The sequence below is a fragment of the Lutjanus erythropterus genome, chromosome 2, assembly GCF_056507025.1.
Source record: "Lutjanus erythropterus isolate fLutEry1 chromosome 2, fLutEry1.hap2, whole genome shotgun sequence".
NCBI lineage: Eukaryota > Metazoa > Chordata > Actinopteri > Lutjaniformes > Lutjanidae > Lutjanus > Lutjanus erythropterus.
Genome location: NC_139318.1, coordinates 8553967 through 8579045, shown reverse-complemented (window position 1 = coordinate 8579045; position 25079 = coordinate 8553967). Strand labels below are relative to the sequence as shown.

Here is a 25079-nt window from a genome sequence, read left to right as displayed (position 1 = left end):
TGTTAGCTCTAAGCCAGTTTGTAACAGACACACCAAATGTATTTATGGGGCCGATTTAGACCATCTAAAAGACTTCTGTTGTATGAACTTCGACTGTGTGTGTGTGACCTTTCGAATTTGTAGAAGAACACAGAACATTAGATCCTAAAAACCTTGTCGGATTTAAACAATTAATGAAGTTACAGCTGCCGTGCATAAATGGCACAGTGTCTCTCTCTTATGCGCACATCATCCTATTTAACCCACCCGCAATCATCTGATATTAATCAGAATGTTTAATTAACCCATGGATTCAATAATTAACTTAAGGATGTGTTGGTCAATGGCATAATCCTTTTCTGCTGCCTCAAGAATTGCAGTAATTGGCCAGCATTATGCCTGACCACAGCTCATTTTAAGACCAACACACCCATGGCCGCACAGATGAGTCTGAGTATATACCTACACAACATGGGTGTTAGGTGAGAAAATACCAAAAACGTCAATCAGAAAATAGCAATGACAGCTGTGCAGTGCGCCGCTTTGCACCAGGTGAAAGATAGAGCCCTTTGTTTTTGTGTTCAGTTCAGCCACTGACTGAACTCAAAATTCACCAGAAATCAGATTCTTTTTATTTCCCTCACGTCTCTCTCTTTTCCCCTCATGTCTCTGTTCATTTATAAAGCAGATTCATAAAGCCCCTGAATAAGCACAAACGCTTAAATTGTGTTAAATTGTGGGCAAATTTGAATCCCATTCCATCTTTCCAGTTACATTTAATACCACTGATGTGTTTAGTACATCTATAGCCTGTGTCTGTCTGTCCTCACCAGAAAAACAGGCATCCTGGTCATCTGAGCAAGTAGCATATTTATGTTTGTTGTTAGGAAGAAATGTCTAGTCACCATAGTTATGTTGACAGGAGAAGGATAATGAGCGAGAAAAGTCCACACATGAGCCCCAGGAGACCAAAGTTCAATTTATTTTGAGTTTTAAGCTACTTAAGTTTTGTAATGTGTCATATTACTTCCATCACTAACGTCATACATGTTACATACGTAATGTACTTATTTAACACAAACCATGATCTTTGCCTAAAGCTAACCAAATAGTTTTGTGCATAAATATAACCAAGTACTTTTACTTTTACAATGTTAACTGTGTGTTTATTGTCATGTGACTTATGTCACATGACTTAGTATTAGTTCAGCCCAGTAAGCCTGTCATTGTCAGTCACTGGCAGTCAGCCTATTCTTTAATGTAGGTATAAGGGTGAGTCTCATGCTGGGTTGTGCTTGAACTCAAGATGACTTGATTAGATAGCTTACTGGCCATAAATTCATTTTTTTCTTCCAGACCAACTACACCCATGCCATCTACTCCAACAGCTTGTTCTTCTACCCTACAAGTAACCATTCTTTGCTCCTACGTGAGATTATTCCTTTCTCCTGCGCCTATCCTTTGGAAACCAACACCAGCCTGAACTCTGCAATCAGACCACAACTGCAGTGAGTCTTCTATTTTTGTCCTTGATGATAACAACATCATTAATAGAAGCACATCACCGGAAAGATGCAGAGATACATAACGGTCTTTCTTAAACATTCTTTTTTAACAGCCGTGGCCTACAGGGGTCAGGTCCTGCAACCACAGCCTACATGCAACTTTTCCGCGACTCCAACTTTGCATACAGTTACCCACTGGGTCCGGTCACCCTGCCTGTGGGCTCAGCCATGCATGTAGGAGTGTTTGTGGCTGACAGGGATCCAAGCTTCGCTGTTGTTCTGCAGGACTGTTATACCACTCATTCCTCAAACCGTGACGACCACGTGCGATACTATCTACTTTATAACCGGTAGGCTTCTCTCCTAATTTAAACAGACTGGAATGTAAAATGTAAAAAAAACTCTACGGTGATGTGTAATGGTCCTAATGACTCATCTTTGCCAGTTGCCCTGCCGACCCTCAACATGTGTCAGTGGTTGAGAACGGCCTGTCCTACCGTGCTCGTTTCTCTGCCCTGCTCCTCCCTCTCCAGGGTGACAACCCATCCATCTTCCTTCACTGCACCCTAAGGCTGTGTGACAAGAGGAGCACAAACTGTGTTCCAGTGAGTCAGACACTCATCCTCTCACTTATTCCAAAGAATCACTAATCAATGCTAATCAATGCAAAGACAAATGCTGGGTATCAGTCTCTAATCAGTTTTATCCCCTCTTTCCTCAAAGTTTTGCACAGGGAGGTCAGATCGCTCTGTTCCCAACACAGACAAACTTCATCACGTCACCATTGGACCAATCAACTGTGAGTATAAAATACAATCTGTAACAGAGTTGCTGTCTTTGTACTGAAAAGTATGTGGAAGTTGTAACCATCTTCCTGTTTCCTTTCTTGATTCTTAGGGGGAAATGACAAAGTGGTGGACTGAGCTGATAAACACAGACAAAATCAAGCACACACATAGCTATGATGTTATTTTTTTTCAGATATTTTATCAATCTCTTCCTTCATCTGCAACAATCTGGTTTTCGGCCAAAATAGTCCATGGAAACTGAAAATTGTTACTTTATTGAAAATGTAAAATGCTCCTTGGATGTGAATAATGTCATGGGGGAAATGTTTCTTCACCTAGTTCAAGGTGTTTGACAGTCAGCCGTGGCATTCTCCTGTCTAAGTTGTCTACATTTAAGTTGTCTAACTATGAAATTGCTGAAATGAAAATTTCTTTCCTGTAATATTTTTGTTTCAGTGTCAGCCTGATATGTATTCATATTCATGCATGTAGCACATGCATATATGATCCATGATTATTTACAAAATAAACTGTTATGGCAGTAAGACGCTGCCTTACTGTGAAGACAGTGCAGCTGACAACAGTCAACAATAAGTCATCTCATTATTTAGAATAAATCTGCCAGTTGTCTGTAGATGAATAGGGTAGACCTACACTACTGTATCTTGGCATAAGTCATAATAGTGGTAACTTTCTGAAGTGGTACGTGGTATAAAAAGTTTTAAAAATACTTAACAGAAATGCTTGCCTTCCTAACACCAAAAGAAGGTTCAATATGCATGAGAATACATCTGGGATAAGATATATCATAAGGATACATACATACAACAATAATGTTTTTGTTAGCTATTTAGCCTTCTTATTTCTCTCTTTACATGTTCATATAATGACGCTATATGGTATGATTATTTCTGACTGTAGCAGATGTGGATTGACAGGTATATTTCAAGCTTTGATATGACACATTAACCTTTGCATGGTTTCACAAAAAAAACCCTTAATTTCTTCACTATAAAATGCTCTATAAAATGCTTATGGTCCACCTTTTCATAGGTAATGCTCTGTAAGATATTAAAAAAATTCTGCCTTTGTTGACAGCTCATGCTGGTTTCAAAAAAGAACTATATCAGCAGAGTGCAAAGTCAGTAGTCTGGGGATTAACCCCTCTTCTTTTATCTTTATGTGAAAGGTAACTTTAATGTTACTCTTATAAGCCATAGCTTTGCCTTCTCTGATTCCTACAGAAAGCTGTTTTGTCTTACTTATGTTTTTGTCATTGTTATATTATCACAATATTGAAATAAATAAATTAGATTTTTATCTGCTAGTTAGATGTCGATTGTTTTCTACTACCTTGGGAATCATGTCTCTGTCACTTGGTGCGGGACTCTGCAGGTTCTTCACTACAAGCAAGCCATGCAAATTACATGCTGTCATTTGATTTAAAGAATACTGTTACATGTAGCTGTAATATAAGCTACTGTATGAATCTGTTTAAAATGACGCTTTTGTGATACATGTATTTGGAGAATCATGTTGGGGGCAGTTAAATGCAACAGGCACACAAAGCAACACAAATACCTCATTAAACTGAGGTGGTAATTATGGTATTTTTTTTTTACATCATTATGTACTTCACATTGTTAGTCTGAGAGTGATGAAATAAAAGTATCTGCTATTTTTTTTTTTTTACCATATTCATTTCCTTACAGAGTGCAACTTAAGTTTGATACATTTTGGAACATGATCAAATAGCAACCCAACTTAAGAGACAAAGACAGCTTCCAGTTTATCTTTCACTTCATCTAAAAGACCTACTTTAATGGGTTACAAGTCTTCAGTTATTTACCTGAAAACATTTCTTTAACATTTACATACTTTACAAAATACTCAGCTGTGTTAGGTTTTTTTTTCAAGTGTTATTAGTTTTATTGGAGCAAAGGTGCACTACTATTACTATATTATTTTGACCAAGGATGATTACTAGCAATAGGTTACTACCAATGGGTCTGAGGGGTAACTCTGTCACTACTTGATTGTGTCATCAGAGGCTGTCTTGCTTTTGTGTTTACCTTACAACAACCATCTTTGCTGTTTTCCTTCCGTTGTTCATTGGAGTGATGATGAGGATGGAGTCATCTCTCTGAGATCGGCCCGAGCTCTCCGCTCACTTATTAAGATGTTGGATTTGTGTGGCTTCTCACTCCCACTTTCTTATTTAATCTGTTCACTTGCAAGCTCAGTCTCAGACATGTCGCTTAGCCTTTTTGCTGATATACAGAGCGGGAATCTTCAGTGGGAAGATTCATGTTTTGCATGGAGTTGGCTACACATTAGCTTAACTAGCTAGCTACCGCTGATAAAATCAATTGTGACTGGAGAAGTTAGAGGAAGAGAGTTCGAAAGTGTTTTTCCAGGAGATACAGCAGTACTTCATTTTGCAGGCCTAGCTGTTGACTTTTATTAGATTTTGGCATAGAAAATGTGGCTGCCTTGTTTTGGGTTTTGCTCCAGGATCAGTACTCCGGTCTTGAATACACAGTTTAAATTAGCAAACAAGTTATTTTTACATTTAAATTTTATTGACCATAAATGAACAGTTTTGCACTTAAGCGACTTACGTGTATAAGGCTTTTCATTTTCCTTGAGTTTTTAAAATAGACACATTTAAGTGTTTTTGGACTGTGTTTCCTGCTTTGCAAACTGAAGCTACATTTTGGTGTCAGAGTCATCTATTCTCAGACTGGACCTGCATCTGAACAATGGAATGGATGAAAAACTTGTAACTTGAGTATACTTCAACTGCCAGTGTGATGTTGGCATAGTGTTTCTCTGTTATTCAGATGTGTAACCTGACATGAGATGTGAAGAAACAGACAATTGATGTTTCTGAATAGGTTCAGAAAGTTACATGAATCACTGCATTTAAGTGTAAGAATCTTCCTTTCTTTATTACAATACGTACAGATTTTACGTACAGGTTTTTCTCAATTTCAAATTCAGATTCACTGTGATAGACAGAAAAGTTTGAGAATATATAACATGCACCAAAATTATTCTCAAGTTTGCAAAACAACAAATACATGCAAGATGCTTTAAGTTTTCACAATGCTTCTGTCTTTTGAATATGAACATAGGACATCTTGTTTGTCAATATCAGTGGATTTCACACAAACCAAAGATTTTAACCTCATGGTTACACTAGAGGTAGGTTTAAAGGATTACCAACGTCATACAGATCATGCAAATCTGCACAAAATTCCTTGGCAATATATCCAAAATTTGTTGTGATATTTTATTCTGTACTTAAGTCACTGACACTGCCAACCCTAGAGCCACAAATCTTTATTCAAGGAAGTCGAAACACAAGAAAGCATTCTTTTCCAACAGAGTTATGCACCATTCAAAAGAATCAAATGATTGAGAGGGCTACTGTTTTATGCAGGGCTAAAAAGGTTAAATAGAAAAAAAAGGTTCATCAAGTTCGATGCAAATCATAGGTGCTAAAGACACCAACGATGGAACCACACTGGAAGAGGTAGAAGAGCAATTTCAGAGACCAAATCAACCCAGGACGACGTGTGTCTGAGATAATATTTGTATTACCCACTGTTTTGATAAATAAGTCCATGTTTAATAGCTCCTGGGTGCGCATCAAATTTGCAACTTGAATGAGACAATAAATTAATAGAATAATGGAAGCCTGATGCTTTTTTGCACTGCTTATCTCCTCCAAGAAACATTATTTGTGTCTTTTTTCATCCTCTGGTTGAAAGAGTGCCACTAGAATCAGTGATAGCTGTGCATTCCCCTAGTACAGGGGGTCAGTAACAGGCTCCAGAGCCACCCGCGGCTCTTTAGCCCTTCTTTTCCTCTAAATTTTGGTGGAGGTGAGTCTTCTTGAGTCTCCATAAGGTAGCCATGGATGCCCAATCAGAAAAAAGTCTTCAAGGAAAATAGAGAATTTAATTGTTGTGGCTCCAGAGAGATTTTTTTTCTATTTTGGCCAACAATGGCTACAGCAATGGAGACATTTTTGCCATCCTCCTCCTTGAAAAAGATAAATGCCTTTTTTTCACAGCGAAATTCCACTGTCAGTGTGAAATGTTTCAATGCAATGATTGATTCTAAAAATATCACTGACATGGGAAAAACTCACACAGAAAATATATTACACAATAGTAAACAAATTGCCTAAAATTCTAATTTTATTTTCAGTTTTGTTTATCAACACATATGTGTTACATCGATCAATGAGCATTTATGCATTTGATTTTGTATAAAGTGAATGAACAACACTGGAATAAGCATTTGCTGTTTTGAATTGTCTTATGATACCTTTTCTCAAAACTGAGCTTTTTTCTCTAAGAATGGATCAAAAGAAAAACTTTGAGGTCACCAAACAAGTTCTGATATACGGGATCTTAATGTTTGTCTTGCTAGATAACAATAACTTCCCCGAATAATAACCTTGGCTACCATTCCAGAACAAGCTATTATCTGTATGCCAACCTGATCTGTAGAGCCAGATCAGATGGCACTGCGACGAGTCCTATAAAATGCTTCATGGACTCAGATTGGCAGCAGAGGCCTGTAGCTTGCAGAGGTTTCTTCAGCTCTGGAAAAGTGCCTGCAGTCTCCAAGGACAGCTGTCTGGAAAAGGTAAGAAACTTATGATGACTAAATTGATGGTGGCAATGGCATGATTGGCTTGCTGTTGCCAAAAAGTGATTGACTAACTTACTGACAATTGTTTATATTGTGTGAATATTTTGCACTGTAGTGTAATTGTGAAATTGAATTTTGTGGATTTGCATTTGCATTTAAACTGGTGAGTAGTCGTAAGACTTTTTGTTTTACAGATTCAAAAATTTGACCTGCTTCTATTTCTATTGACCACAGCATTATATTTGATAAATTACGCAGTCTTGGTTTGGATGATCAGAAGTAGTTTTATGCACATTTGTGATCTCAGCTGGTGGCTTTAAACGTCTGATCCCATTGCATAAATTTTATTTTGAATCTTTTTGGGTATGTCTGTGAATGTTCTCAGGTCTGTCACATAAAAGAGAGCTTTATCACAGTGAGATTGCCTGATTAAATAAAGGTGGTAATAATAATATATATTTTTGTCTTTTTCAGCAGGTTTGTCTTATTTCCTGGTTTTGGTCCATACTGAGGATGAGTCAATGTATGCTCTTTCTCCTGGTTTTGCAGACTTTTACAAGATGCACAGGTAAAGTGTCCGACATTTTCATTTTTGGAAAAGCAGGCTTGTGTGTTCTCGTGTGCTTCTAGTTTAACAAAATATTTGAGTGGTTTCTTTAAGATTTCAAATAAAAATATTTCAATCAGGTTGCCAATTTTCTGGCAGGTTAACTTTTAACATGGAGGGATGCAGTCTGTGTGCCTTAAATACACCTTTAATATATTAATGCCAGTAGCCAGATTTTCAATAGCATTCTCTTTTTTTATCCCTTTAGGATTTTCATTCATCATTTTGCCAACATTAGCTAATTTACCTTCTCAAATCTCACCTGGTCAAAACCCACCAGTGAGATTAGTCGGTTCTGACAGTAACTGCTCTGGCAGAGTGGAGATCTTCCTCAATGGCCAGTGGGGATCAGTGTGTGATGATTTCTGGGGACTGACTGATGCCCAGGTGGTCTGTCGACAGCTGGGCTGTGGCACTGCTCTATCAGTTCTACCCTTGGCACATTTTGGAGAAGGCAGTGGACCAATCTGGTTAGATGACCTTCAGTGTTCAGGAAGTGAGTCAGCGATAACAGACTGTGAACATCAGGGATTAGGGTCCCACAACTGTGGACATCATGAAGATGCTGGTGTCATTTGTGAAGGTACATGTGTTATTCTGTTTTATGTACACTGAAATTATACAACGTTTATAGTTTGAGCTCCAAAAAGAATTAGCTACTTCATACTTCATTATAATAAGTGTGCAAAACATACTCAAGTTATGGTTAAATAATGCATGGCTGATGACTTTTTAATGCAGGCTTTACAACATAAGTAAGTTCTGTTGGTCATCATTACCAAATGATAAAGTCACTATGACCTTATGAGAATAATTAAAATGTAATAGATCATCAAGTACATAATATTAATTTACGTTTACTTTACAGATACATAGTTAAGTCATACTTAAGTACATGCTTTGTGTCCATATTTGAATTGCAGTAATCTATGTGAAAGAATAATACATTTGTTCTTCTTCCCCTTCCCACTGGTCACCTATGACATCCGCTCCAAGAGCATCCTGGTACTCATAGACGGTGCAATCTAAATGAATATATATATCATAAATAGTTTATATGGCTACAGCTGGCTATAGCTGGCTACAGCACATTTTTCATACAAGCAAATTACATACAAAGTTAATGTAAAGGCATGAATAAATGCAAAATTTGCAAAATTTGCATGACTTGGAAATATTCAACTTGAGCAAAAATCGTATCTATCGTAGGGCTTTTGCAGGGAGTAGCTGTTGAAATGTTTTTTGCATATATGTGCTTGAAAATCAATTATTACCTGTGAGAGCTAATGTTAGCAAAATGCCAGTAGCCAGATTTGCAATAACATTTTTTTAAATCCCTTTAGCCAGCATTTTGCCAACATTAGCTAATGTAAGCTGTGACTGTACGTCTCTTTTACAGGTCCCACAGCAATGGCAGGACTGAGAGAGGGTCAAGCATGATGAATGATTTTGAAATGTGGGAGCAGACAGTAAAGTTATCTAGCTAATACTAGGTTGTCTGTTAGCACTGTACAGCTAACCAGTTAGCCAACACTAGTCTTAAATGCCACATCATTAACTTTCCAAGCATTCAAATATCATTTATCTATGGAGAGGGAGTCACGTTAATTTTGACCTCCATTCATTCTCTTTTGTGTTCTAATTAATTTTTACAGACCGCAAAGATTAAACGCTGTGTGATCACGTTAAGTGAAACACTCAAATCTATGCTTACATGATTGACTGAAATGGAAGGAGACATCTGATTAGCTGCAGATACTTCCTTTTTGAAAAAATAAATGCATTTATGATGTGAGCCTCAGCAAAGGAAGTCTCAAAACACTAACACACACAAATGTTAAAGTTCACATACGACTTGCAGTTTGTAAGTGTAGGTTTAACAGTTTGTTTATAAAGGCAACAACATATAAATATGTTTATGATGAAAATTGCAAATATTTTTTAAATGCATATATTAATTGATTTCTATTGTACATGGAATTAAAAGAAGGAATATTTGTGCATGCATCACAAAAATATTTTTATGGAGAGTCTTACATAAATCATGACATATATTTGCAATCCTTCTGTGCACATTCATTAATATGGAGATCCATTTGAGTCCATATGGCAGAGGCTATGGAGGTATGGCGGATATTGTCCAGCAGAGTTGGCAAGAAAGAGTGAAACCATACCAGGCAAACTATCGTGCAGTTTATTTTAAGAACAGAGACATGACATCTTTGCACTGACATAAAGTTCTGTATGATATTTGTACTGGAAGTGACTGTTGGCAAGATAGCTCAGTCTCTGGAGGGACAATTAGTGAAGGCCCAGTTCTTTTCAGTGAACTGAATAATTAGGATCAGTTCGTTAAAGAGATTTGTGTACCGAATCATTCAGTCCTTGACCAGGGAACCAACTGTGTAGTGCCTCTCACTGAAAGGTGAAGTAAGCAATTCTGGAGGAAGATCCAGTGTTGTCAAATACTGATGACCAACCCATCTGGTGTGATTGGAGATTTGATGTAAGACATCTGTCAATGTTGAATTAGACCTCCAGATAATGGCAAATAATTTGTGAGCTCATGTGTCTCTTCTCTCTGAATTTTGTTGCATTTAGGATTTAAAATTACTTGGTCATAATTTCTGTCGTTTGCATATTTTCAGTTTCTCAAATCTCGCCTGATCAAAACCCACCAGTGAGATTAGTCGGTTCTAACAGTAGCTGCTCTGGCAGAGTGGAGATCTTCCTCAATGGCCAGTGGGGAACAGTGTGTGATGATTTCTGGGGACTGACTGATGCCCAGGTGGTCTGTCGACAGCTGGGCTGTGGCACTGCTCTATCAGTTCTACACTTGGCATATTTTGGAGAAGGCAGTGGACCAATCTGGTTAGATGACCTTCAGTGTTCAGGAAGTGAGTCAGCGATAACAGACTGTGAACATCAGGGATTAGGGTCCCACAACTGTGGACATCATGAAGATGCTGGTGTCATTTGTGAAGGTACATGTATTATTCTGTTTTATGTACACTGAAATTGTTATTCAGTTCCTCCAAGCAGTTGCGATGTTGTGATCACAACAATTCATTAGTGCAAATTCAACCAGTCCCTGCGAATGCTGCATAACATTGCAATTTTTTCAAGCTTCCTGTATGTTTCACTACTCCTTTAATTCCCCCGCAAAATTTATTATTTACTTTTTTTTTTTTTGACTCGGTGTTGAAAAGAGCACAAGGTTTGTCACTATTACTGACATTTATCAATGCATTATGCACTTTTTCATTTTAAAATCTTGTGCTGTTGACTGAGTTTGAGCTCCAAAAAGAATTAGCTACTTCATTAAATACCGTTCAGGTGCACTTCTTCATGTATAAATGAAGCATATTTTGTTAGAATTTTTTGAAATCTTGAGTCTTTTTAGTAAGGTGACTCATAATACTCAGAACAGAGTGGTGATTTTCCTTTGACCTTCAACAGACTCTGGCAGTACCATTTCTACAACCACACCTGCTCCAACACCAAGTTCTCCAGTGAGGCTGGTCAACTCTGGCAGCAGCTGCTCTGGCAGAGTGGAGATCTTCCTCAACGGTCACTGGGGGACGGTGTGTGATGATATCTGGGGACTGGCTCACGCTCAGGTGGTCTGTCGACAGCTGGGTTGTGGCATGGCTCTGTCAGCACCAAAAATGGCACATTTTGGACAGGGCAGTGGACCAATCTGGTTGGACACAGTTCTGTGCTCAGGAAATGAGTCATCACTAACAGAATGTGCACATCAGGGATTAGGATCCCACAACTGTGACCATGGAGAGGATGCTGGCGTCATCTGTGAAGGTAAATGTGTCATTCTGTTTTAAACAGACACTAGTTGTTGCCATGTGGATTCATAAATATTTGTCTTTCATTTTCAGAAATTGCCAGCACAATTTCTTCAAACACAACTGCTCCAATACCAACAAGTTCTCCAGCTGAACCAGAAATCGGCATGATAACTACAGTTTCCACAATCACCACTGCTCCAACACCACCGGGTTCTACAGTGAGATTAGTTAACTCCACCAGTAGCTGCTCTGGCAGAGTGGAGATCTTCCTCAATGGCCAGTGGGGAACAGTGTGTGATGATTTCTGGGGGCTGACTGATGCCCAGGTGGTCTGTCGACAGCTGGGCTGTGGCACTGCTCTATCAGTTCTACCCTTGGCACATTTTGGAGAAGGCAGTGGACCAATCTGGTTAGATGACCTTCAGTGTTCAGGAAGTGAGTCAGCGATAACAGACTGTGAACATCAGGGATTAGGGTCCCACAACTGTGGACATCATGAAGATGCTGGTGTCATTTGTGAAGGTACATGTGTTATTCTGTTTTATGTACACTGAAATTGTTATTCAGTTCAATAATTCATTAGTGCAAATTCAACCAGTCCCTGTGAATGCTGCATGACATTGCAATTTTGTCCAATCACCACAACTTTTCCATAAATTTGACCAATCATTGAAGCTTCCTGTGTTTCACTACTCATTTAATTCCCCCGCAAAAACATCATCGATGTACATCTCAATGAGCCAACTCATTATTTTATTATTTACTTCTTTTTTTTTTTTGAGTTGGTGTTGAAAAGAGCACAAGGTTTGTCATTGTTACTGACATTTATCAATGCATTATGCACTTTTTCATTTTAAAATCTTGTGCTGTTGACTGAGTTTGAACTCCAAAAAGAATTAGCTACTTCATTAAATACCGTTCAGGTGCACTTCTTCATGTATAAATGAAGCATATTTTGTTAGAATTTTTGAAATCTTGAGTCTTTTTAGTAAGGTGACTCATAATACTCAGAACAGAGTGGTGTTTTATTCTCACCAGAAGAAGTTTGAGCAATCTTTGCTTGTTCCCAATTTAACTCCAAAACATTTCTAAACACATAGCAACATGCATCTCAATTTTTTAGAAAAGGTGCTGTGAAATCAGGCATTTTATGCTGCAACATTTAAGGAAAAGCCTGTGAAATCCTGGAGGGACTGGTTATTGCTCACACATGGGGAAGAAATTAATGAATCATTGACTCCAATATACACATACAATTATAGCATGTCTTTATGTTAAAATAATTTTGTCTAAATTAAAAGGGAGTCTAAAGTCTAGATGATCAAGTGCAGCTGTACTGGTGAGATTGGGCTTTCCCTCCTTCAGTTGCCATAGGGTTCACTGAGATTTTCCTTTGACCTTCAACAGACTCTGGCAGTACCATTTCTACAACCACACCTGCTCCAACACCAAGTTCTCCAGTGAGGCTGGTCAACTCTGGCAGCAGCTGCTCTGGCAGAGTGGAGATCTTCCTCAACGGTCAGTGGGGGACGGTGTGTGATGACATCTGGGGACTAACTCACGCTCAGGTGGTCTGTCGACAGCTGAACTGTGGCATGGCTGTGTCAGCACCACAACGTGCACATTTTGGACAAGGCATTGGACCAATCTGGTTGGACAATGTTGAGTGTTCAGGAAATGAGTCGTCAATAACAGACTGTGCTCATCAAGAGGTTGGATTCCACAACTGTGATCATGGGGAGGATGCTGGTGTCATCTGTGAAGGTAACCTGACCTGAACCAAAATATTATTTGAGTCATCCTTCAGTTTTCATGTAGGTTCACAGAGATGTTCCTTTGACCTCTTGCAGACATTAACAGCACAGTTTCTACAATCACCACTGCTCCAACACCTCAGAGTTATCCACTGAGACTGGTCCACCCTAACAGTAGCTGCTCTGGCAGAGTGGAGATCTTCCACAACGGTCAGTGGGGGACGGTGTGTGATGATATCTGGGGACTGGCTCACGCTCAGGTGGTCTGTCGACAGCTGGGTTGTGGCATGGCTCTGTCAGCACCAAAAATGGCACATTTTGGACAGGGCAGTGGACCAATCTGGTTGGACACAGTTCTGTGCTCAGGAAATGAGTCATCACTAACAGAATGTGCACATCAGGGATTAGGATCCCACAACTGTGACCATGGAGAGGATGCTGGCGTCATCTGTGAAGGTAAATGTGTCATTCTGTTTTAAACAGACACTAGTTGTTGCCATGTGGATTCATAAATATTTGTCTTTCATTTTCAGAAATTGCCAGCACAATTTCTTCAAACACAACTGCTCCAATACCAACAAGTTCTCCAGCTGAACCAGAAATCGGCATGATAACTACAGTTTCCACAATCACCACTGCTCCAACACCACCGGGTTCTACAGTGAGATTAGTTAACTCCACCAGTAGCTGCTCTGGCAGAGTGGAGATCTTCCTCAATGGCCAGTGGGGAACAGTGTGTGATGATTTCTGGGGGCTGACTGATGCCCAGGTGGTCTGTCGACAGCTGGGCTGTGGCACTGCTCTATCAGTTCTACCCTTGGCACATTTTGGAGAAGGCAGTGGACCAATCTGGTTAGATGACCTTCAGTGTTCAGGAAGTGAGTCAGCGATAACAGACTGTGAACATCAGGGATTAGGGTCCCACAACTGTGGACATCATGAAGATGCTGGTGTCATTTGTGAAGGTACATGTGTTATTCTGTTTTATGTACACTGAAATTGTTATTCAGTTCAATAATTCATTAGTGCAAATTCAACCAGTCCCTGTGAATGCTACATGACATTGCAATTTTGTCCAATCACCACAACTTTTCCATAAATTTGACCAATCATTGAAGCTTCCTGTGTTTCACTACTCATTTAATTCCCCCGCAAAAACATCATCGATGTACATCTCAATGAGCCAACTCATTATTTTATTATTTACTTCTTTTTTTTTTTTGAGTTGGTGTTGAAAAGAGCACAAGGTTTGTCATTGTTACTGACATTTATCAATGCATTATGCACTTTTTCATTTTAAAATCTTGTGCTGTTGACTGAGTTTGAACTCCAAAAAGAATTAGCTACTTCATTAAATACCGTTCAGGTGCACTTCTTCATGTATAAATGAAGCATATTTTGTTAGAATTTTTGAAATCTTGAGTCTTTTTAGTAAGGTGACTCATAATACTCAGAACAGAGTGGTGTTTTATTCTCACCAGAAGAAGTTTGAGCAATCTTTGCTTGTTCCCAATTTAACTCCAAAACATTTCTAAACACATAGCAACATGCATCTCAATTTTTTAGAAAAGGTGCTGTGAAATCAGGCATTTTATGCTGCAACATTTAAGGAAAAGCCTGTGAAATCCTGGAGGGACTGGTTATTGCTCACACATGGGGAAGAAATTAATGAATCATTGACTCCAATATACACATACAATTATAGCATGTCTTTATGTTAAAATAATTTTGTCTAAATTAAAAGGGAGTCTAAAGTCTAGATGATCAAGTGCAGCTGTACTGGTGAGATTGGGCTTTCCCTCCTTCAGTTGCCATAGGGTTCACTGAGATTTTCCTTTGACCTTCAACAGACTCTGGCAGTACCATTTCTACAACCACACCTGCTCCAACACCAAGTTCTCCAGTGAGGCTGGTCAACTCTGGCAGCAGCTGCTCTGGCAGAGTGGAGATCTTCCTCAACGGTCAGTGGGGGACGGTGTGTGATGACATCTGGGGACTAACTCACGCTCAGGTGGTCTGTCGACAGCTGAACTGTGGCATGGCTGTGTCAGCACCACAACGTGCACATTTTGGACAAGGCATTGGACCAATCTGGTTGGACAATGTTGAGTGTTCAGGAAATGAGTCGTCAATAACAGACTGTGCTCATCAAGAGGTTGGATTCCACAACTGTGATCATGGGGAGGATGCTGGTGTCATCTGTGAAGGTAACCTGACCTGAACCAAAATATTATTTGAGTCATCCTTCAGTTTTCATGTAGGTTCACAGAGATGTTCCTTTGACCTCTTGCAGACATTAACAGCACAGTTTCTACAATCACCACTGCTCCAACACCTCAGAGTTATCCACTGAGACTGGTCCACCCTAACAGTAGCTGCTCTGGCAGAGTGGAGATCTTCCACAACGGTCAGTGGGGGACGGTGTGTGATGATATCTGGCGACTGGCTCACGCTCAGGTGGTCTGTCGACAGCTGGGTTGTGGCGTGGCTCTGTCAGCACCAAAAATGGCACATTTTGGACAGGGCAGTGGACCAATCTGGTTGGACACAGTTCTGTGCTCAGGAAATGAGTCATCACTAACAGAATGTGCACATCAGGGATTAGGATCCCACAACTGTGACCATGGAGAGGATGCTGGCGTCATCTGTGAAGGTAAATGTGTCATTCTGTTTTAAACAGACACTAGTTGTTGCCATGTGGATTCATAAATATTTGTCTTTCATTTTCAGAAATTGCCAGCACAATTTCTTCAAACACAACTGCTCCAATACCAACAAGTTCTCCAGCTGAACCAGAAATCGGCATGATAACTACAGTTTCCACAATCACCACTGCTCCAACACCACCGGGTTCTACAGTGAGATTAGTTAACTCCACCAGTAGCTGCTCTGGCAGAGTGGAGATCTTCCTCAATGGCCAGTGGGGAACAGTGTGTGATGATTTCTGGGGGCTGACTGATGCCCAGGTGGTCTGTCGACAGCTGGGCTGTGGCACTGCTCTATCAGTTCTACCCTTGGCACATTTTGGAGAAGGCAGTGGACCAATCTGGTTAGATGACCTTCAGTGTTCAGGAAGTGAGTCAGCGATAACAGACTGTGAACATCAGGGATTAGGGTCCCACAACTGTGGACATCATGAAGATGCTGGTGTCATTTGTGAAGGTACATGTGTTATTCTGTTTTATGTACACTGAAATTGTTATTCAGTTCAATAATTCATTAGTGCAAATTCAACCAGTCCCTGTGAATGCTACATGACATTGCAATTTTGTCCAATCACCACAACTTTTCCATAAATTTGACCAATCATTGAAGCTTCCTGTGTTTCACTACTCATTTAATTCCCCCGCAAAAACATCATCGATGTACATCTCAATGAACCAACCCATTATTTTATTATTTACTTCTTCTTTTTTTTTTTTTTGAGTTGGTGTTGAAAAGAGCACAAGGTTTGTCATTGTTACTGACATTTATCAATGCATTATGCACTTTTTCATTTTAAAATCTTGTGCTGTTGACTGAGTTTGAGCTCCAAAAAGAATTAGCTACTTCATTAAATACCGTTCAGGTGCACTTCTTCATGTATAAATGTAGCATATTTTGTTAGAATTTTTGAAATCTTGAGTCTTTTTAGTAAGGTGACTCATAATACTCAGAACAGAGTGGTGTATTATTCTCACAGAAGAAGTTTGAGCAATCTTTGCTTGTTCCCGCAATTTAATTCCAAAAAATGCCCCAATCATAGCAACATGCATCTCAATTTTTTAGAAAAGGTGCTGTGAAATCAGGCATTTTATGCTGCAACATTTAAGGAAAAGCCTGTGAAATCCTGGAGGGACTGGTTATTGCTCACACATGGGGAAGAAATTAATGAATCATTGACTCCAATATACACATACAATTATAGCATGTCTTTGTGTTAAAATCATTTTGTCTAAATTAAAAGGGAATCTAAAGTCTAGATGATCAAGTGCAGCTGTACTGGTGAGATTGGGCTTTCCCTCCTTCAGTTGCCATAGGGTTCACTGAGATTTTCCTTTGACCTTCAACAGACTCTGGCAGTACCATTTCTACAACCACACCTGCTCCAACACCAAGTTCTCCAGTGAGGCTGGTCAACTCTAGCAGCAGCTGCTCTGGCAGAGTGGAGATCTTCCACAACGGTCAGTGGGGGACGGTGTGTGACGACCACTGGGGACTGGATGACGCCCAGGTGGTTTGTCGACAGGTGGGCTGTGGGAGGGCTCTGTCAGCAATGCGATTTGCACATTTCGGAGGAGGCACTGGACCAATCTGGTTCGATGATGTTCATTGTTCAGGAAGTGAGTCAATGATTACAGACTGCCAACATCAGGGATTTGGCTCCCACAACTGTATTCACCTGGAGGATGCTGGTGTCATCTGTGAAGGTCAGTATATTTGTACAGTGAGCAATGGGTAAATCAATATGTTTCTAAAGTCTACAACATGTAGATTGAACATATCCCTCTACAAAATGGGACATATGTATGTATTGTATAAAAAGTAGTGTTCATTTGTGTTCAGACAAATCTGTGTTTCCAAACATAAGGGAACCATAAGGATTAAATGAGCAACTACAGCTATACTGATGAAACAGCTTCCCTTCATTAATACTGGTAGCAGAGCAGCCTTTACTTGCCATGTGGGTTAACAGATTTTTTCTTTCACTTAAATTGACACGACAGCTGCTGTTTCTATGCCCACACCTGCTCCAGCACCACCAAATCTTTCAGTGAGGCTGGTCAACTCCGACAGTAGCTGCTCTGGCAGAGTGGAGATCTTCCACAACGGTCAGTGGGGGACGGTGTGTGATGATATCTGGGGACTGGCTCACGCTCAGGTGGTCTGTCGACAGCTGGGTTGTGGCGTGGCTCTGTCAGCACCAAAAATGGCATATTTTGGACAGGGCAGTGGACCAATCTGGTTGGACACAGTCCTGTGTTCAGGAAATGAGTCATCACTAACAGACTGTGCACATCAGGGATTAGGATCCCACAACTGTGACCATGGAGAGGATGCTGGCGTCATCTGTGAAGGTAAATGTTCACACATCCTTGAAGTACTCCAGTCATTGTCTTAGATGGTGACATGCATAAAGATTGTTGCTTTTGTCTCATTTGCTTTCCAACCTTTCTTATTTTCTATCCTAATTTTTCAAGATTTCTCTTTTTTAGACCAACAACATCCACTGCAGGTCTCTCAGCTTGTTTGCAACCGTAATCAGGTTATGGTTGGTGTGCGCTCAGACATCCTGCTGTCGTCTGGTTTGAACCCAGTCTCTGGTCACCTGGCAGCCCCTAACTGTACCAGATACAGAGTCCACGATAATATTGTGTGGTACCCAATGGCACGTCGGGCTGGCACCTGCGGAACTGTACTGATGGTGAAAATTGATTGCTTTCATAAACCTGATTATTTCTTTATTCTACTATGTTATTTTCTTATGTGTGACTACAGTGACTTTCCAAAGGCCATGTCTCTTAGGGGTGGAACTAACAATTATTTTCATTATTGATTTTTTTTTTTTTTTTTTTTTTTTTTATTATCCTTTTTTTTGGTCTATAAAATGTCAAAATATGGAATGTGAAAAATGCCTGCACCACACTGTGAAAAGCCAAAAAGAAAAAAGTTTGCCTCAGTGCTTTTTAGTAATCAAATTACTTACCTGAGGAATCGTTTCAGCTCTATCTGAATCTGCCATAACTTAAACAGAAATAACTTGACTTATATGTCTTAATGTGCATTACAACTCACTGTCCTTAAAAATGAACTGTGATAAGCTGCTCTGAGGGGATCTGAGGGGTGGAAGCCCCACACAGCCACACCATGACCAGCGCTCCTCTTAGCAGAAGCTCCCTCTTGTGGTGCAACTAAGAAACTGCACTTTAAAGACAACTTGGCAAAACCACTGTAACATTACATTAAATTTTGACCTTTTTCACAGAAAATACATTAAAAAAATCTTAACAGTAGTGACAATATATTTATAAGTGTTACATTGAGGTACATTTGCTACAGTGTACAAGCGGTTCTGCTGAGATATTTGGCTGTGGTTTGATCACTGGAGTATAATTGCTAGATGAGAATCACTTCTATACAGACCTGAAGGATAAGGTGTGTCCCTTCTTCCAAATCTTGGATAGCTTGTGCCTTTATTAGTTTTTGAGGAAGAAAGAAACAACTTGTTTTGGCTGTTCAAATGAATCCTTCAGTGGTCTTAAACACATGTTCTTCAGATGAAAGATGGTTTCTCTAAACCATTAGTTAACCACTGCCATCTTTTTTCTTTCAGACCAACAACACACATGCCATCTACTCCAACTATTTGTTTTTATACCCTCTAAACAATGATCCTTTGGTTCTACCTGAGATTATTCCATTCTCCTGCACCTATCCCTTGGACACTATCACCAGCCTGAACTCTGTAATCAGACCACAGCTGTTGTGAGTCTTCTATTTTCATCTTGAAACACACTTAATAGTAGTACATCACTGAAGGGAATTTCTGACCTATAAATTGTCATTCTTTCTTAACAGCCCTGAAGGTGGCCTCAAGGGATCAGGTACCAAAGCTCCAGCCTACATGCATCTTTTCCGTGACTCCAGCTTTGTAGACAGCTACCCGGAGGGCCTGGTTGCCCTGCCATTGGGCTCTGCTCTGCATGTTGGAGTGTTTGTGGATGAGACTGATCCAAGCTTCGCAGTTATTCTGGAGGACTGTTATACCACTCACTCCTCAAACCCTGACGACCCCATGAAATACTTTCTCATTCATTACAGGTAGGCTTATCTTCTAATTTAGTGAAATATAAAGCCTATGTTGATGTGTAATGGTCCCAGTGACTCAGTCTGACATCTTTGCCAGGTGTCCTACCGACACTCGACATGTGTCGGTGGTTGAGAACGGCTTGTCCCTCCGTGCTCGTTTTTCTGCCCTGGTACTCCCTCCCAAGGTTGACAACCCGTACACCTTCCTTCACTGCAGCCTAAGTCTGTGTGACAAGAGGAGCAGAAACTGTGTTCCAGTGAGTCAGACACACAATCCACTAACTTATTCCAAAGAATCAATCTTTAATCAGTGTTTTATAGCTGAGTATAGGTCTCTCATCATTCTACTCTCTCTTACCTCACAGTTGTGCAGAAGGAGGTCATATCGCTCTGTACCTGACACAGATGACCTCAGTCATCTCACTGTTGGACCAATCACCTGTGAGTATAAAATCCTATTTGTATCAGTGCAGATTTCTTTTGGAATTATATTGATGACAGGATTTTGGCAATCATGAAATGATTCTCAGTGCTACTCATTTTGAAAGTCAGCATTTAAGAGCATGCAGGCACAGATTCTCGATTCACTCCATTCTGAGTCTGTTCTTTTAGTTTTCTCCAGCTGTTTTGGCAGCATCTGAGCACTTGAGGTCCAAAAGGCTGCATGCCAGCTATTTTTGATAGCAAGCTGCCACAGGACACGCCCATATCCATATCCATGACCATGTCTTTTTTTACAGTTCATATCTACAAAATAATAATGTCAGCTTTTGAATATATTGCTCCTCTGTAAGCAGTGATCGGTGACCATATGACGATTTAGAATAACAGGAGATTTATCTTTATGACCAATGCCTTGCTGCCTTGCCTGCACAGGTCTGGTTTTGCAAACCTGCCTGTACCTGCAAAGCTGAGAACCAGAACCGACCCATTCATTTTTACAAGCAGCAAATCCAGTAATGATGTAATTCTCACAGTCTTTGAGCACACCAAAATCCTCCCAAACTCTGACTTGGCCTTCGGTGATGGATTGGACAATTTGGTATTCTCCACTGGCTATTTTTGCCTCTATGTCATCTATTTCAGCTGTCAGCTAGCCTGCATTGCTGTCAGATGAAACGGTAACGTCCCAGTATTTTGCAGATTTTGTCGTCTGCCTTAAAAATAAAATCCTGTCAGATGATTTGACTAATTACCAGATTTATGTTAAACATACTGCACAATCATTTTCATTTTTGATTTCTAAAAAAAAAAAAAACACCTGCTGCCAGCCTACAATTAGTTCACTTTTACCTGAGCCAGCAACCATGAATTTTCTGTAAATATATCTTTTACCCAGTATGCAACCTGGTGGGTACTTGCGGATACAGACCCAGTGCAGGACTCTACCTAGGTAGGCCAGAGAGGCCCCCAAATTACTACTAATTTAAAAAAAAATTTGGATAATTATTATTATTAGCAAAGATAAAGTGGCCTATTTAAAAAAAACTCAACATTTCATCATTTCATTTACACAATATTGTCAGAATACTGCCACTGAAACCTTGTGTAATCATGTGAGCTTGCTAACATATTAAAATAACCGTGCGGCACCTATCCACAACAACAAAGTAGTAAACTAGATATCTGGTTGCATTTCTCCAAAAGTCGCCTCATTCTGAATGTAGCCACAGCCCATAATAACTTTTTTTATCTTAATTTTGTGTTTGAAATGTTATGTTTTTCCTGATTGGATCACAACAAACCCAATGACCCTATACCAGGCTGACAAGATCTCTGAAGGCAGCATTTTGTTCAAATGAGACAAATGAGATCATTTGCTAACACAAAAAATGTGACTTTAGTCTTTTAGAATCTATGCATTTTATAGACAAAAGGGGTCCAACAGGAGGACCCTTCACTTCTTGGTCAAACAGTTGACAATCTTGCCCACAAGTCTGTAAATTCTCAAAGATTGACTTGCAGACTGAATAGCACTCACATTTTTTGTCATCAATATACTTCCATAACATCTCAGCACTGTGAACTGTAGTTATAACCATGTTTCTTTTTTCTTCCATCTTGTTCTTTAGGGGAGGAGGATTGACGTATTAATGGAGTGCGAAGGTTAATACTGCAAAGTGATGCACACACATTTTATTATATTTTTATTTCAGATACTGTATGAAAAAAGGGACTGTGATCACCCTTTGATATCATTCCAGTCACCGCACTGTGTAGGCTATGCTCATTGCTGGCTCTGTTTAAGCTCCTTAGTAACAGCATTTTTTCGTGCCTTAACTGTTTTTTCTATATTAAAAATTATACACTGATCTAAATATATATAAATAAATATATGGGTTGCAATTAAAATTTGTGAGTAAATGTGACCTTGCTTGTTCTAAATAAAGCAATGAGGGGGGAATTTATTATATTATGTTCAATCAGTTAAGTTGACAAAAACACCTTCAAAGTTACCAGGATATTTTAGTATGACAGTAAAAGTGATCATGATTTATTATCTGTTTTTCTTCTCTGTTATTCCATCGAAAATTCTTTTTGTCACAGAATTTTATTAGCCTATTATCAAAATCTAACTGTTTATGATTGCAGTATAATTAGCCTATATTAATATTTTATTAGATATAAATTCAGTGCTCGAAATTAAGGATGTTCTGTTGTCCCAGGGACACTAAAAATAGCACCTGGGATACAAAAATATAACCAACCTACAGCATATGTAAATGACTGCTTATTCAATCATTCATGATCATACATTTGATTACAGGCCTAACAGTTTATATTATATTATATTATTACTGATCATTATTAATACATGTGTCCTCTTACATGTCGTTTAATGTGTGGTGTAAAGTGTAATGTATGTAATTGAGTACAACCTATTGTACTTCAGAGTAGGAACACTGAGAGAAGAAAAATTGATTTCAAGCCGACTCATACTGAAGCCTCATACTGCATCACACTGGCAGAGCCTGCCCCCATGTGGACCGACAGGTGTATTGCATGTTTTTCCATGGCACTAGGTTTGATACCCATATTGATATCTAGTTAAAGGTAGACCAGGAGAAGACTATTTTGTGAACACAGTTATGTCATACACAAACGTTAACACAACATTTTGATTTGAATACGATTCTGATTTTTTTTTTGTTGCTTTTGTTGCTGTGAGTATTCTGCATGCCTGTATGCATGAATGAAAGTTTGCTCTATAAGTGTAAATTTACATACATAAATAAGTAAATAAAGAAAAATACAATACTATTTAATACTCATAATAATTAATACTACTAATAATGGGAAGATGGATTTTTCTGGGTACCCACTTTTTAAAAATGACGAACCATCGTGTCTCAATTTAAGCACTGACAATAAATCTTGGGTAGAATCAATTTGTGCATAAATCAATGTTCCTGACCATTTGAACTGCCATTTCTGCATCACCTTATTTTATTTTGAATCTTATATTGATACTTCAGAAATGAAAAATAAATTTATTAAGAATAAGTTACTTTTCTTTTCTTTTTTTCCTTGCATCAAGAAAAATATATAGGACATTTTAGCCTGCTTCATAAATTGACAAAATAAGTGCATTTTGGCAGAATTAAAAGGTTTTAATTTTTTCCTCTCATCAGTAAAACAGTATGCATATTTTAGATATTAAATTTGCTGAATTTCTTCCATAGTCTTTTATTTATTTAGTTTATCTTCTGTGACCCATCTGTGGGTCCAGACCCAGTACTTGAGAATGACTGCTCTAGAGTGCTTCTAGACTTTTTTTTTAATGAAACATACTCACCCTTGTTCACTTTGAGCCCAGACTATCATGGATCAACCGCCAGTTGTTGCTTAGCCTTATAATTCTTCTTACAAATTATCAGAAATACCTGCAGACACATTTCAATGAGGCAAAAGTGTATTCTGCACTTGGTAAAGAGTGTCATCTGTTCCTGATTTAGAAATGTCTGTTTATGACCTGTATCATGACTACCATAACTATTATTGCTGTAGGTTTATAATATCTTATTTAAAAAAAAATGCATTTTTCCATGTGTAGTATGAATTGTCACTGGTAAATAAATCAATCAATATATATTTTTTGCACTGAATGCATGACAGCAGTGCACTGTCGATGATATACACTTCAGTGACCATTGTTGTTGAGTCGCTTCTTCAGCTCCCCCAAGGTCAATCTCACGGGTTCACTTCAGTTTTTTCAAACAAATGGATCAACACTTATGATGGTGTCAGGGATTCCCCTGAAGGCAAGTTCTGAGAGGAAGTGACCGAGGACATGTTGGACCACTAATGAAACACAGCGAGAGACAACTCTGTGCCTGCAGCTTAATGCCAGTTAGCATACCTAACACACTGCTGAAACCATGGATGTATAATAAGATCCGGATACTGGACCCAGAGATGGCAGCTATTCAATCCAGTGAGAAATGAAAAATGTTTTCTAGTTCGCAGGTTTACTTTTGGGGTATGCAGCCCACTGAATTTGTGCAGTAGTGTTTCGCCTGTTCAACCCGCCACCCTTTGATTTAACAGGTTTTTAAACAGCTTTTCTCAGCTGGAAGAAAGTTTTACAAATATTACCATAACCATGAAAATTTAATAATAAACCTCAATTGATAAAAAAAATTCATAATAAAAAGGATCATAACTGAACTTGTTTGCAGTACAGGTTTACAGGTATTTCTTTTAGAATGGCAATAGCGTGAGTGGCCACTGGGCAAAAGTGGAAGCAAGGCTGGACAGCAGTGCTGTATCCAGGTCTTATTATACATCCATGGCTAACACTGTTCCATCAGGCTACAGTAATAGATAGTACTGAACATCAATACTTAAGTAAAAGTATAATTACACCCACAAAAAAACTTAAATAAAAGTGAAAAGTACTATTTGGAAAAGAAAAAAAATTATGCATGTAAAATTAACTGAGTACATAGTTAATAAATTACTAAAAGCACAAGTTCTTTTCATTTTAATATTTTTGAGGGTTTACTGCAATTGTGAAAGTAACTTTTACATTGAAATTAGCATTGTGTTAGGTTACATGCCTTCTAAAGTCCATCATTTTAAAAACCCAACAGTCCACTAGCTAATAACAAGAAGGATTAATGTAACACATGAAAAATAAACATACCTAACATTGGCTTGCTAACTACATTTTCACCTACTGAGGG

At 39.0% G+C, this 25079-nt stretch overlaps 2 protein-coding genes across 2 annotated transcripts in view; both read left to right on the top strand.

The window, feature by feature from the left end:
* LOC146331147 (scavenger receptor cysteine-rich domain-containing protein DMBT1-like) overlaps window positions 1-17545 on the top strand; it is a 28883-nt gene extending 11338 nt beyond the window's left edge. The window contains 14 exon segments of the mRNA XM_084742930.1: window positions 1336-1487; window positions 1598-1834; window positions 1930-2089; window positions 2208-2283; window positions 10196-10547; window positions 11017-11363; window positions 11411-11888; window positions 12768-13114; window positions 13201-13560; window positions 13608-14069; window positions 14955-15311; window positions 15449-15757; window positions 15805-16266; window positions 17157-17545. Of these exon segments, the coding sequence (XP_084599056.1) occupies window positions 1336-1487; window positions 1598-1834; window positions 1930-2089; window positions 2208-2283; window positions 10196-10547; window positions 11017-11363; window positions 11411-11888; window positions 12768-13114; window positions 13201-13560; window positions 13608-14069; window positions 14955-15311; window positions 15449-15757; window positions 15805-16266; window positions 17157-17545 (4488 nt within the window).
* A 269-nt stretch (window positions 17546-17814) lies between these two features.
* On the top strand, window positions 17815-22176 carry LOC146331146 (uromodulin-like). Its single transcript, XM_084727405.1, has 7 exons — window positions 17815-18161; window positions 18300-18508; window positions 19418-19569; window positions 19663-19905; window positions 19991-20150; window positions 20259-20334; window positions 21966-22176. The coding sequence occupies exons 1-7, from the start codon at window positions 17822-17824 to the stop codon at window positions 21977-21979; spliced, it is 1194 nt and encodes a 397-aa protein (XP_084583531.1). The 5' UTR covers window positions 17815-17821; the 3' UTR covers window positions 21980-22176.
* Window positions 22177-25079: the final 2903 nt, after the last annotated feature.

What these genes read in the sequence shown, in the direction of transcription:
- LOC146331146 (XM_084727405.1), top strand. Translation starts at nt 17,822, where the DNA reads ATGCCCACACCTGCTCCAGCACCACCAAATCTTTCAGTGAGGCTGGTC. An exon ending in TGCTGGCGTCATCTGTGAAG is followed by an intron (nt 18,162 to 18,299) that starts GTAAATGTTCAC and finishes TCTCTTTTTTAG; the next exon opens with ACCAACAACATCCACTGCAG. An exon ending in GGAGCAGAAACTGTGTTCCA is followed by an intron (nt 20,151 to 20,258) that starts GTGAGTCAGACA and finishes CTTACCTCACAG; the next exon opens with TTGTGCAGAAGGAGGTCATA.